The sequence below is a fragment of the Carassius auratus genome, chromosome 16 (assembly GCF_003368295.1).
Source record: "Carassius auratus strain Wakin chromosome 16, ASM336829v1, whole genome shotgun sequence".
Taxonomy (NCBI): domain Eukaryota; kingdom Metazoa; phylum Chordata; class Actinopteri; order Cypriniformes; family Cyprinidae; genus Carassius; species Carassius auratus.
Window position 1 is genome coordinate 14,567,140 of NC_039258.1, and position 13,670 is coordinate 14,580,809.

Below are 13,670 nucleotides of genomic sequence, written 5' to 3' on the forward strand. Positions count from 1 at the left end.
ATAAGCATTTTGAAAAATGGAGACATGGGTTATGTCCTCATAAGTCACCCTCTTCTTGTAATACCTGTCATTACCCATACCCATGTCATTATACAGAGTTGTGTCCTGATATTTCACAAAAACATGCCCCCCCCCCCCCCCCCACACACACACACACAAATGTTTAATCAGACCTTTGTGGCAAGGTAGGATTTCAAAATTTGGGGGGAAAATTAAGAAAGGTTGTTTGTTTTTGTATTACCAAATTCTGACACAAACATGTTAATTTATTTTGTTACTAAAAATAAAAACAAAGAAGCACATTACAAACAATAGGACAAAGATATAATTGAAGTAAAGAGTGTTTACATTTTTTGGGGTAGGTATTTAGGTTCAAAATAGAGAAAAAAATAAAAAAGATAATTTGAATAATTACATTTAAAATAAAACACTGCACTCTATATACTGAATATACACTGATCCCTTTTTAAAGCTGCACAATTTATTAAGTCAAAGGAAGTATGTAATATTCTCTTTTACTTTTGTTGTTTTATTCAGATTAACAGCATAGCAGCAGGTATACTGGGCTGCTGTCACTATAAGACAGAATGCACAGGTTCAATATACCAATGCACATCCATTTTTGTCCCTACTGTTTTCATACTTAACTGACTGTGTTTAAGTGAGTACTCACCAGGAGAGGTTTTTGGAATTTTGATGAACATTGATTTGTTGTCAGATTCTGTACAGTTCTGAGTGAAAATAATCAGAGAAGCCTCCCCTGCAGCATTTATTCAAACAAACACAAAAATAAAAATAGATGACACATCAGATGAGCCATCAGAGGGACAGACACACATTTATGTTTATGGAAACAGAATTTGAATCTCATAGTACTGAACCACATATTCAAATAAGTGGTTCGGCTGAATTGATTCTGGCACTTGATTATACACCTCAAAACAGAATATTACCGGTCCTGCACAGCACGTTGACCTCCATTTTAGTGCTGCGCTGTGTTATAAACACTATTTATCAAACCCTCCTCCCTTTTCCTCCCTCCTCTCTTCCGTTCCTCCCCCTGCCTCTCTCTCTCTCTCTCTCTTTCCTTCTCTCAGTGTGGATGTGAGGCAGGTGGCCCAGCAAGAGAAGTTTGACACAGTTTCTACGTCTGATGTTTAATGTACTGTAGTGCTGATGTTGAACTGTTCTGGGCCAAACTCAGCTTGTTCTGCACCTCTTCTCATGACACGATGCATCTGAAACTTAAACTATGTCAAAATGCAGGTAAGTGTGCAGAACAGAGTTTCCCAACCATAGCTTCATTCATAAGGTTCAAGTACCTCTTCATCAACACCTAATAAGAAATTTAAATAAGAAATGTTATTTTTCAAGTATATTTTATATCATTCATCACTATCATTAATAATCAATTAATATAATAAAATATTATTCATATGACACAACATTAAGTATAATATATTAAATATTTTACAATATTACTACATATTACATTATTCTTTTTCCTTAAGGGGAACTGAAAATTTTTTTTTAAGTTGAGGTCATATTTCTTTGACAAAAAATAGTTGCTTTTTTTTTTTAAATTCTGTCAGACTAGAATAGAAAACAGAAACTGACACCACAAACCTTTTAAGCAAAGACACCAAATCAATGCTGTGAAAGTTCTGGTTTTAAAGTGTATTTATTGAAGGCTGTAGTAAAATTGTGGAAAATAAACAATTCTATCTACATCAAGCCTACATTTACCAACCAATCTCACCTGAGATGCCCTATAGTATTTTTGAAATGCCTCATTTCTTTCTGAATCAGATTACATTTGACTTGGAGGTGTATTTAAAGGGATAGTTCACCCCAAAATAAAATCTGTCAATATTTACTCACTCTCATAAGGGTGAGTAAATGATGACGGAATTTTAATTCTTTAGGGGACACCTTAAAAATGCCACGGAACCAGCTAGGACTCATCATTTGGACTTATCTGTTAAGTGTGTGTCGGATTCAGGATGGTCCCAACCTGATTCCCTCCTCTCCCTCACACACTTTCCCCTCACTTCTCCTGCATGTATCACCCCTCCCTCCACCCCTCTCTCCATCTCCCTCTCACTGCAATGAAATTCAGCATGTTTGCTATCTCTGCCTCTCACTATCAAAGTGCAACACGATACCACAAGTGCCACTCCAACAGTAGAATTTTTCGCCCTCCGTAATCGCCGTAAACAAGCTCTAACACTGTATTTCATCGCTCCATCATCTCAGCCTCCCACACACAGACACCATGCAGTAGCATAAATCAGGAGATGTGGGTTGGAATCCAAACACACACACACACGCTCGCTAGCGAGTCCACACTCCCCAGTGAACGCACAATGTGACAGCTCAGACATTAAACTCAACGTTTCCCTTCACCAGCCAAATTCGTTTCACACATCCCGAACGTGAGGCGAAAATCGCCAGCCACACACCAGCAACCCCCTTCCTGGTGCTGTAATTACCCCTCGCCCTTAATACACCCGCTTACGTGCACCCTGCCGGAAAGTAGAAGAAAAGAAGAGGGTCTTACTGAGGGTTCGAGAGCCGATACATCCCATGGTTTATTCACAAAGGCCCTGGGTACAAGCAAGGAAGCGCTAGCCTTTCAACATACATTCTCTCCTATCTCTCCTTTCTCTTTTCTGGCTGCTGATTCTCTCCACTCATGCTGTTCCCTCCCTTTCTTTCTCTCTCTCTCTCTCTCTCTCTCTCTTTCGCTCTCCCTCCCTCTCTTTCTCTATCTCTCCTGCTCCCTCTCTCTCTCTGTGCAGTCAGGGTGTCTTACCTCTTAGCCTACGAGTCAGTGTGTTAGAAATAAGCTCTTATCATAACACTGATTTAGTCATATTCACAATTGTAGGTATAATATACATTTTGTGCCCTTCATTAGGGTTGAAAATTGTGTAAATATTTTATTTAGGTGTATCTGTAGTAGATAATAGTTCATGATCTCACTGAGAACTGAAAATGCTAAGTTGATTATTGTGTGTATTTATGTGTGTGTCATACAAGATTTCATGTTTATAGCCACAACTGTGCGCTGCTGCGCGGATGGGATTCTCTCGCCCCGTATCACTAGAGGGCTCAAAAGAGCTCCCACAATGCAGTACAGATGTCTCTCTCTCTCTCTCTGTACTGACCACTGAAACCAGCTCACACAAACAGGCATTACTGTGATACTGGAAAAATATGCGATATTGCCACAGGATATTCCTGTGAGGCTCTCAAAACTTGAAAGCGCTCTCTCTCTCTTTCTCTCTCTCTCTCTCTCCTGTCATTCTGTTCATTCTGGTCCCTCCCTCTGTCTTGGTGGCAAAAACACACAGGAGGAGTGGCTTTGTTATCTGGAGATCACCGCTGAGCACTTTATCTCTATCACTCTGCTTTTTCCTTTCCTTCTTTCCATCCTGACCTGCATATTCGTTTAATTACCATGAGGTGATGTCTTTCTCTATGCTTTCCCTCTTTCTCATGTATAATACATGCATGGGGCTGTTTCTCTATGTATTTGTCATAAACTCAGTGATGCAGAATGCAGAGAGAAATGGAGGGGTTGAGAATTTTTAAACAAAATTAGGTTGGAAGTAGAAGAGAGTAAGAGAAAGGGGCAAAGGAGAGTTGAGGGAGGGAGCTGAGGCACAAGAGGAAATTTGGGCAAAGAGAGAGAGACGGAGGGAGGGGGATGGTTAATTCTGTATGTACACAAAAAGACGGCTAGACGCAGCAGTCCAGCTCTAATCTACCCAATCCTAGAGAGTCTTACTGTGCCCTGGCTATTTATAGATTATCGTCTCTTCTACTATATGTGTGTGTGTGTGTTCTCTAATGTGATGATGTGGTGTTGCTTTGTAAATTGGCCTGTTCTATTGTATGATCCAATGAATTTGTCCTGATCAAATTAATTAGAATTCTCTATTTGATCTGTGGACAATAATGGATGTTAATTGCTAGACTGTGAAAGCAGGATCTATTCAACCTCTGTGTTTGTGTGTGTATGTGTGTGCGTGCATATGAGTGTGAGTGAATGAGTCAGATGTTACCTACATTTTAAGGGCCAAATCTCTCCACAGGGATAAGAAAACAGATTTAAAAACATATTACATGAAATCTTGAATAAGAGAAAAAAGAAATAAAAGAAAATATAGGTCAGTAACATTTTAAAGTAAGGTTCAGTTAATTTATTTCCCATGAACTAACAATTATTATTATTATTACAGATAGGAATAATTATTTACATGCTCATAGTTGTCACACACCCTCTATGCAAGTAAATCAGCTGCATAGAATTAAGGCAATTTGTTCAACAGACAATTCGTTTGAAATGAGGGAAGAAATTCAAAGGTGTTTTGGATTGTGCAGAGGAGAAATTAAAAGCAGTACAAAGGCAACATCTACTCACTCCGGCTAATAAAACTCGGAATAATAAAAGAGATTTCTCTGTACAATTACAACATACACTTCTCAGGCTACAACTCTTTGTAACATTATATGGAAATATTGGCGTATTTTACAATCAGACCCAGGTCTTTCAAAAATGTTTGAACACCCCGAAACATTGTATTTGGTCAAGACCAAAGCAAGTGAACTAGCAGACTTTCCTTGTGTGAATACACCCTAAGTCACATCAATCTGTGCTTGGAGTACCCCAGGGTTCAGTCCTAGGTCTTATTCCATTTTTAATATAGGACCTTTTCTCTTCTGAATATATTATCCAGGTACATATTTTTTTACTTCAGCTGTTACAACAATGGCTCACAGCTCTACTTCTCGTTCCAGGCTGACAACTCCACAGGAGTTGCATGGATTGCAGACTGCCTGGTAGCCCATTTGGCCTAAATTATCAAAGAATATGTCCAACTCAATCTAGCAAAGACAGAGTTCTCTGCTCTTATCAGTCAGTTTAGCAATGCAATGCAATTTCACACTAGCTAGACTATGTACAATAATGCACCCACCCAGAACAACTGAACTTTACAGAGCACACTGACAAGGTAATTCAGATTTCCTTTGTTCAAAAACAGATCTGTCCATTTCTGTCTGAGCATGCTACACATATTTATCATATTTTACAATCAGACCCAGGTCTTTCAAAAATGTTTGAACACCCCACATTAATGTCTTTTGAGAAAGCAAGAAGTTTAAAGAGCGTTTTAATTAAGGCTGAAGTCTCTACCATTTACAATTCCTCCAGGTAACTATAAATGTGGAAATTGTATTCAGTGTCAGTACACCAGGAGAGTGAAATATTTTCAACATCCCTAGAACAGGCAAAAACATATTTTATGAAAAATGTCATCACTTGCAATTCCATTTCTATGAGGACAAGTCTTTATAATATGTTATTGCTAGAAGTACTTTATATATGTTATTGCTAGTATGTGCTTTCAACTTTGTTGCATTAAGGACCCTTTAATTCACTGTGCAGAATGTATGGTCCATATAAAGAGACTTGTGTGGAAGAACATGATTGACTTGTAAAAATCCTAGACCTGACACCCACTGAAAACCTTTGGAATTAATTTTAACACTGATTGCAAGCCAAGCCACATCACTCAACAACAGTGACTGACCTCTCTGATGCTCTTTTGTCTAAATGAGAAAAAAAACCTTCCCAGAGGAACTGAAGCTGTTATAGGAGCGAAAGGGACAGATTAATACTTTTCGCCAAGCTTTGGAAATCTAATTTTCCACAGGACACAAAAGCATCAGTGAGGTCAGACATTGAAAGTTGGCTGTTCCAATTCATTCCGAAGGTCTTCAGTACAGGATCAGGTGTGGTTTTTTTTTTTTTTACAGGCCAGTCACGTTTTTCCACATCAGACATAGTAAATCATTTTTTTTCATGGTCACAACTGCACAGTGTGATTGCAATTTTGGAGCAGAAAAGGCCCACCTCAAACTGATGCAATAAAGTATAAAGTACATAGTTCTCTAAAAATTTAATTTGATTAAGATGTGTCTTCCTTAAAGTTAAGTCGAAAAGGGTGTCCATCTCATTTTGACCATAGTTGATATGTTGATGTTGATTTGGGGTATTTTGGTGTGGACCTTTTTGGCAGTTGTGAATACAGCAATCACAACCAAACAACCGTACCAAGACCCAGCTAAAAAGGTGGTCTTTGTCTACTTCCAAATGAACTCTGGTATGGTTTATTTTACAATAGCACAGCATTTTTTTTATATTGTGAAATGACTTTTTTTTTTTTATTAAAATTTTTTTTTCGGCAAGTCATAGTAACAACATCATATGACATTGTCTTATATAAGGCTTATAAAAAAAAAGTTTTTGCTCTTCCTGTTTTTCCCTGCTTAAGAACGTCAATGGATGACCTTAGCACACGTGGGGTTTTGTTTACTATTTCTGGTCCATTTGCAAAAAAAATGACAGGGTGAAAGAGAACAGCAACAAACAATATATATATATATATATATATATATATATATATATATATATATATATATATTTATATATATTTATATATATATATATATATATATACACACACATCAACATTGTATTTGGTCAAGACCAAAGCAAGTGAACTAGCAGACTTTCCTTGTCTGAATACACCCTAAGTCACATCAATCTGTGCATGGAAGTACCCCAGGGTTCAGTCCTAGGTATTATTCCATTTTTAATATAGGAGCTTTTCTCTTCTGAATATATAATCCAGGTACATATTTTTTCCTTCAGCTGTTACAACAATGGCACACTTCTCTTTCCAGGCTGACAACTCCACAAAATCTGCATGGATCGCAGACTGCCTGGTAGCCCATTTGGCCTAAATTATCAAAGAATATGTCCAACTCAATCTAGCAAAGACAGAGTTCTCTGCTCTTATCAGTCAGTTTAGCAATGCAATGCAATTTCACCACCCAGCTAGACTCGTGTACAATAATGCACCCAGAACAACTGAACTTTACAGAGCACAGAGCACACTGACAAGGTAATTCAGATTTCCTTTGTTCAAAAACAGATCTGTCCATTTCTGTCTGAGCATGCCACACAGCACCTTGTTGTGGGTCTTGTGCATGCTACACCCCTCTTTGTCTTGCTTCACTGGCTGCTAGTTGTCTCTTATACCAAGACACTGAAGATCAGATATCTGTCACTATGTCTCACTTTCATCTCTAGTCTGTACTTCTCTGACTAACCTTGAAATTTGTATAGCAGCATGTCTCATATTACTGGCACTTAAGGATGAATCACTTATGTCTTCCAAGTCACTCCAGATGAAAGCTTCTGCCAATGAATAAATTGAAAAGAAAATAGTAGAGCTGGTGTATGTGCAAAGTTTGTGTCCAAACCCTTCCACCCCTTCCCCTACAAAATGACAAACCTCCCAAAAACAATCACAAGATTCAATTTTGTTTTCATTGCTCAAGCTGGCACGCATAATAGTCCTCTCTTATCTGTGGTTTTTTTTTTTTTTTTTTTTGAGTGTCGTGCACAGCCATTTTCTGTGCCAATTTCCAAATCTGGGCTCTGGCTGGGCCACTTGAGGACATTCACAGAGTTGTCCCGTAGCCACTCCTTTGTTATCTTTGGTGTGTTCACTGTTAACCCTTGCTGTATTTTCTAGGGTAAATAACTGTAAAATAGCCAGTGTTTTGCTGTATCTTCTGGGAACAATATCTTACTGTAATATGAGGTGCATCTTTAAGAATTTATGCAGCTCAAATAATAAATTACAGTAAATTACTCAATGTACCCATTACAGGTACCAACTGTAACATTAATCAGTAAATTACTGTCCTCCGACACTACTCGAGTGCATTATGCCACATTATATTGTGAAGTGTACACATATTCAGGCAGAAACCAAAGATTTATGCAATATGCATTAACACACACATACACATGCACTGACTGCCTTATCCTAAAAGTGAAGGTGTTGCCTCTTTAAAGCAGCCTGGTGGTCAAGTCATTTGTTTACTTTTCAGCGTGCATCGTTAGTCAACCAGTTGTGACGTTTTCATGTTTTAATCCTTAAAATGGAACCTTACACAAGGAGTAAGTAAACTGTTCAAATATAAGTGTGGTTTCTAGAATACTTTATGTGAAGTTAAATCGTTATTATTTGTTCTTGGACTTCCTTTGTTTCCAGAATGCTATATGGTTAGCTGAGTTTTGAGCCTCTCCTCAAAACTTAGAGTGACATCCCTTGGTGTTGCAAAATATTGAATTGATCAAAAATTTACCAACTCAGATTGTTTATTTATTTAGTTGTTCAATTCAATGTTTTATTTATTCATTTAATTGGTTAGTCAACATTTGCCAGAGTGTACAGATGCAAACGGTGCAATGTGCCTTTCCACCAGCTTAGTGTTATTTATGCACATATAAAAAGACACCAACATAGAGCAAATTTTCAATATGCCTGTGGAATGCAGAAGTGCCCTTGTACATTTAAGAAATTCTCCTCGTTTAGGCCTCATATGCACAGAAATCAGAGGCAGTCACAAAAACAAGATAAAGTTATACATAGGCATCCACAGGCGAACCTCCACTGTCAGGTCCTAGGGTGTGCATTTGTGGCTTGTAATTTTTCAGAGCTGTGCTTCCACTTGCAAATTCATATGAGATGGTAGAAAAGTTTGCTCACTCCCTTTAATGCACTAATTTTTATTTAAATAATTGAATACAACTATTAAAATAAACCCTTTTAAAGGGAATATTGCTACGTTTTTGCTGAGTAATCTTTTTTTTTTTATGTTGTTTTCAAGAAAACTTCCACCAAGATGTCAATGGAGACTGAGCAAACCTTACCAGCCACACCATGCTTGGTAAGCATAAAATATATAGTAAACAACCTATGTTTCTTTGCAGTTTTCATGGTGACTTTTCATTTTTTCAGGAGATAAACTTCTAACCTCAAGTGGATGGTCAGCATTGAGGGGAAAGTGACACATTGCATTGAAGAGAAGCTGGATTTTGCTGCAGCACTCTCTGCGTTTTTTTTGGTTGCTTTTATTTTTTTTATATTGAGTACCAGGAGTCAGCCAGTGCCACACTTGAGCTTATTCAAAGGTCAGTGTTAAAAATCATTATGTCCAATCATGGTTTTGTTTAAGGAATATCTTTTTTGCCAATATGTATTTGTTGTTGTACTTGGTTCTCATAATACAGGTATATATATTTTTTTATATATATATATATTTTTTCAGCCGCAAAACTGGTTCAGTTAAAAGAAAGGTTCAAAATGTGAATCCACATGTCCATACATTTTTGCAGAACCTTACCAAATTTGCATAGAAAACATGTAATTAAGTAAGCAAAAGCAATATTTCTTAAGACTTTCATTATAAAGACAAACTGGTAATTTACTTTTTGTTGAATTATTACAGGTTTGGAACAACATGTGGGTCAATGGTGACTGAGTATTATATTTTGTCACTACATATTTTGTGTGTGTGTGTGTAATACTGTAAAGGAAGAAAACATTATTCTGTTATAATTTTATTGTAAATATTGATTCATTAATTTTCTTTTATTGAAAATATGCTTGATTAATTAAGTTACTAAAATACACTGCCGTTGTTGTTTATTTATTTTACTTTTGTTATTATATTGTTAAGGAAATAAGAATACTTGTATTTTGTTTATAATTTTTACTGATGTTGTAAGATGTTATTTAGCCAATTCTATAGATAATGTGGTTGTTTCTGTGTTTTTTTTTCTCATTTTAGTATATGTTCTGATTTGTTTAATTTTGTGATATATAAAATTTAATGTATTTGTTTTTCCCAAAGTAATAAAATATATTTGTATGCTCATTTTATATGCATTGTCTTTTAAAAAATAAAAATGATTGTCATTCTGGTGTTACTCAAATATCATATACAGTAAATTTATATGCAGTATTATACTGAGTGGTTTCGTGTAATTACAGTAAATAACTGCAAACACTCCAGCCTCACTGTAGGGATGGTATTGGCCAGGTGATGAGCGGTGCCAGGTTTCCTCCAGACATGACGCTTGCTATAAAGAGTTTCTCATGGTCTTAGAGTACATATATATATATTTCAAACAAACTTCTAGATAATGAAGATAATGAATTTAAGTTTTGGAATAAGGCTGTAACATCAAAATGTGGAAAATGTGAAGCTCTGTATACTGTTCAGATGCACTGTATATACATTGATGAATTGTTCACAGCAAGATCTATAACAAGCATTTGCAAAATAGTGCAGATCTTCAGTTCATCCCAACTTTAATAATCCCACTGATATTCATTATTCAGTCATAACTGAAAAATCGAGCCAGGATGATACTTTCAAATGCAGCATTCACTGTGTTCAGTTCACGACATTCAGAAGCTTGAGATCAAGAACAAACTGCATGGTTGAGTATTCCCAGCTCTTGCATACGACAAGCTATTGTATAACAAACAAGAATGTCCCTTAATTAGGCCAGGACAGGGAATCCACACAGGGGGTGGTCATTACCTCAGTGTTGCTGCCCTGTGAATGATCTTTCTGTGAACTTTGTTGTACTTGGATTTTCAAATAATTGTGTTGAGATAATTAGGTCCACCTGTCGACTCACATGTTCACAGACCTTAGCAGGTAATAATAGAGCACTCTGAACCCTATAACCTCAATTTTCTTTCTCGTGCACATGTGCACACACAAAGGCAATTGGAAAGGGGCATCTGGAATCGATATGCGTTTGTTATTCTGTTGCCTTTTTGAGGCTCTCTCTGATAGTGCTCATTCAATTCTACTTAATTTGAGCAAAGGAGGAGGCCGGATTGATACACACTGATTTATATCAGCGGTGGGCTCACTGATCCTCACACACAAGCGCACAGCAGTGGATTACATACCCTCCTAAAGCATGAGCTGTGTGCTGGATTTAGACAGCTGTGATTAGCATGATGTATATGTCATTTATCAAACTCATGCACATGTAAACATATATGCACGCAAAGCAAATTTGCACACACTGATAGATCTGGTCCAGGACTGACACATGCACCCTACAGATAATGTTTGACTCGTTATTTGATCCAATCGTGAGGACATGAAATCTCTTTTAAATTGGTGTCTCTGTGTTACTAACTTGAAATGCTCAAGGAGCTCCCATGCCTCCTCTATAATTTAGATGTTCCCTCTCTTGAAGTTAACCTACATTCCCTTCCTTCATGTCTAGACTCCTGTCTATCTGTTCATCATCCTCTCTCCCATGTATCTGTCCGAACTGCTCTATGTCTACTTTCCATTTGCTAAACATTGTTGTCCATCAAACATGATCTTTGGTGTAGCTGTTTTATAAACACCAACTATGCCCAGGGCAAAATCACTTTGCATCTTTCTTTTCTGTTTCTTCTTACGCCATGATAAAGAAACTAAACTTTAAGCAGAGACTGTGTGCTGGCATCTGGAGGACAGTGACGGTAATACAACCATGTTTAATGATTTAAAGCAGCAATGGGTCAACTTACTGTAGATAGATATCCATATCTTTTATCCATTAGCTGAATCTTAAATACCATGCGACTGATGAGACTGGAACTGAAGGCACATGAAGTCCTGATGCTGATGACAAGAACACACAGTCTCAAGCTAAAATATGGTTGATTTTATTATAAATTATATATAAAAAATATTACAAGTTGCATGCAACAAGCAAAAAAACAAAACAAAAAAAAAAGTATTCAGAAAATATAATGTGTGTGAGAACCTGTAAACATTGCATTATATGTAATTTTAATATAAAAACGTATAGTTTTTGCAAATAAAAATTATTTCAGGTGAAAAACTGAAAAAAAAAAAAAAAAAATACAAGCATGACAACCCATATAATTAAATGCAGAGCACGATTTAGATGGCTGTATAACTTTTATACTTCTATATAATATAATAGCCATATCACAACACTAAAATAATGCAATAAACTAAGTAAAAAAAATAGAACACAAAACACCCTAATGAACATTACTGACTATATAAATATATTTAGTTTTGTGTTGTATTTTCTTTTACTGCATTATTTTAGTGTTGCGATGCTCTTCTGACTTTTTTCTATTCATGTGCATGACCTGCACACCATTTACATAATATGAGTATTGATCACGTTCTATGAAAAGGTAACTTACCATGGATGTGGCATATTATTTTACCACCTGTATTATCACGGTAGATTTTAAGTAGATGATACGTCACTTAATGGAACTTAAGTGCTACAAATTAAAGTGAGTGAAGTGAAAAGTGAAGTTATAAAATATACAGATGACATTATAAAATAAATTATAAAATATACAGATGACATCTGTAATACCTGAGACGTTTCCACTGTAAATTTAACCATTTGTACATTAGAAAAGTAATTACATGCTTCTCCCCAATAAGCTGCAGAATTTGATATATCTTTTGTAAGGCAAAAATAAAAGAACAAGTTTAATACTGATGATTAGGGGATTGGAAAACCCCTAACTGTGAACAGTGGCAACAGTGAAGCTTGCCATGCACAACTAAAGTGTATATTTAGTTTACTGTAAACTGTGGATAATCAAAGCAAGTTTCCATTTACTTTCCATGAGTGGTCATACATGATGATTATGCACATTTCTGTAACAGAACACAAACAGCATTGTTTTTCTGAATGCACGTCTCTGTTCCTAAAAGAAAAGGCAGCTGAAGGAGGAGAAAGAGTAATTTGACTCTTCTGTTTCCAGTAAATTAGGCTGAGTACGTCACTGAAAATGCATGCTAAAGTTTTGCAGTGAAGTACTTTAAGCGTACACTATGACTCATAGCGAGGTAGGGGAGAGGGATTGTTCCATGCTAAGTCTTGGCTGAGCTCCAGGCTCAACGTTGATGCCAGAGGGTATCCTTCTGTGCAAACTCTCCTTCACACGGAGAGATCCGAGGGCTTGCAGAAAGCGTTCAGCACATTTACCTCTCCCAACCTCACAATCGACAGACATGACACATGTTGTCTTTGTTTTGTTTTAGTAAATCTCAGTCTTTTCTAAAATGTCTTAAACTGGTGCACCTCCATAAGCAAACGAACCGGATGTTGCCTGGGATTTGGATTCATGTCAATACAAGCCAGTGTTTAAGAACTGCTTTTTCCATAGTAACAAAATCCTGTTGTTGTTTTGGAGCGCTGATTTTGAATGACGGCCATATGTTCCCCTGATAGTTCCCTCAGCGTCTCTGCTAAAGCGGGCCTGCGATGGAGAGTCGTGCAGTCTGAATGAACGGCAGATATTTTCCAGGCCACTGTGTGAAAAAAAAAAAAAAAAAACATAATGCACCTGAATCATTAATAGGCCTCTGGAGGATAAAGAGTGTTAGAAAGAAAGAGACTGAAAGAGAGAGAAGGAAAGAAGGAGGTTAAAATGAACAGGATGGGTGGAACTACCTTCTTGCAGGATGTTTAAAGAACAGCCACATCCTTACAAAAGCGTTATTATTATGCACCTTGAACATACTAAGCAAATTCCCTGGTTAAATGATCTATATTGCTGGTCACCAGAATGCATATCATGTGATTGGGACAAGATGAGTCCATGAGTTCCACACTTAAGACACTTATTGCCTGCAAAGGATTCTCAACAAAAGATTAAAAATGAACTTAATTTGATTTATGATTATATATATTTGTCCAGTTTACATTTGAGACCCTGAAA

General features: G+C 36.7%; 1 protein-coding gene across 11 annotated transcripts in view; it reads right to left on the minus strand.

Annotated features, from left to right (window-relative positions):
* LOC113116232 (uncharacterized) overlaps positions 1 to 2,732 on the minus strand; it is a 35,301-nt gene extending 32,569 nt beyond the window's left edge. For 6 of the 11 annotated variants that reach the window (XM_026284261.1, XM_026284259.1, XM_026284257.1 and 3 more), the window contains exon 1: positions 2,561 to 2,731. In XM_026284261.1, coding sequence (XP_026140046.1) covers positions 2,561 to 2,583 — 23 coding nt within the window. In that variant the 5' untranslated portion in view covers positions 2,584 to 2,731. Of the gene's footprint in view, positions 1 to 673; positions 761 to 2,560 lie in introns of all 11 variants that reach the window. The other 5 variants (XM_026284255.1, XM_026284252.1, XM_026284254.1 and 2 more) reach the window with 1 other exon arrangement.
* Positions 2,733 to 13,670: the final 10,938 nt, after the last annotated feature.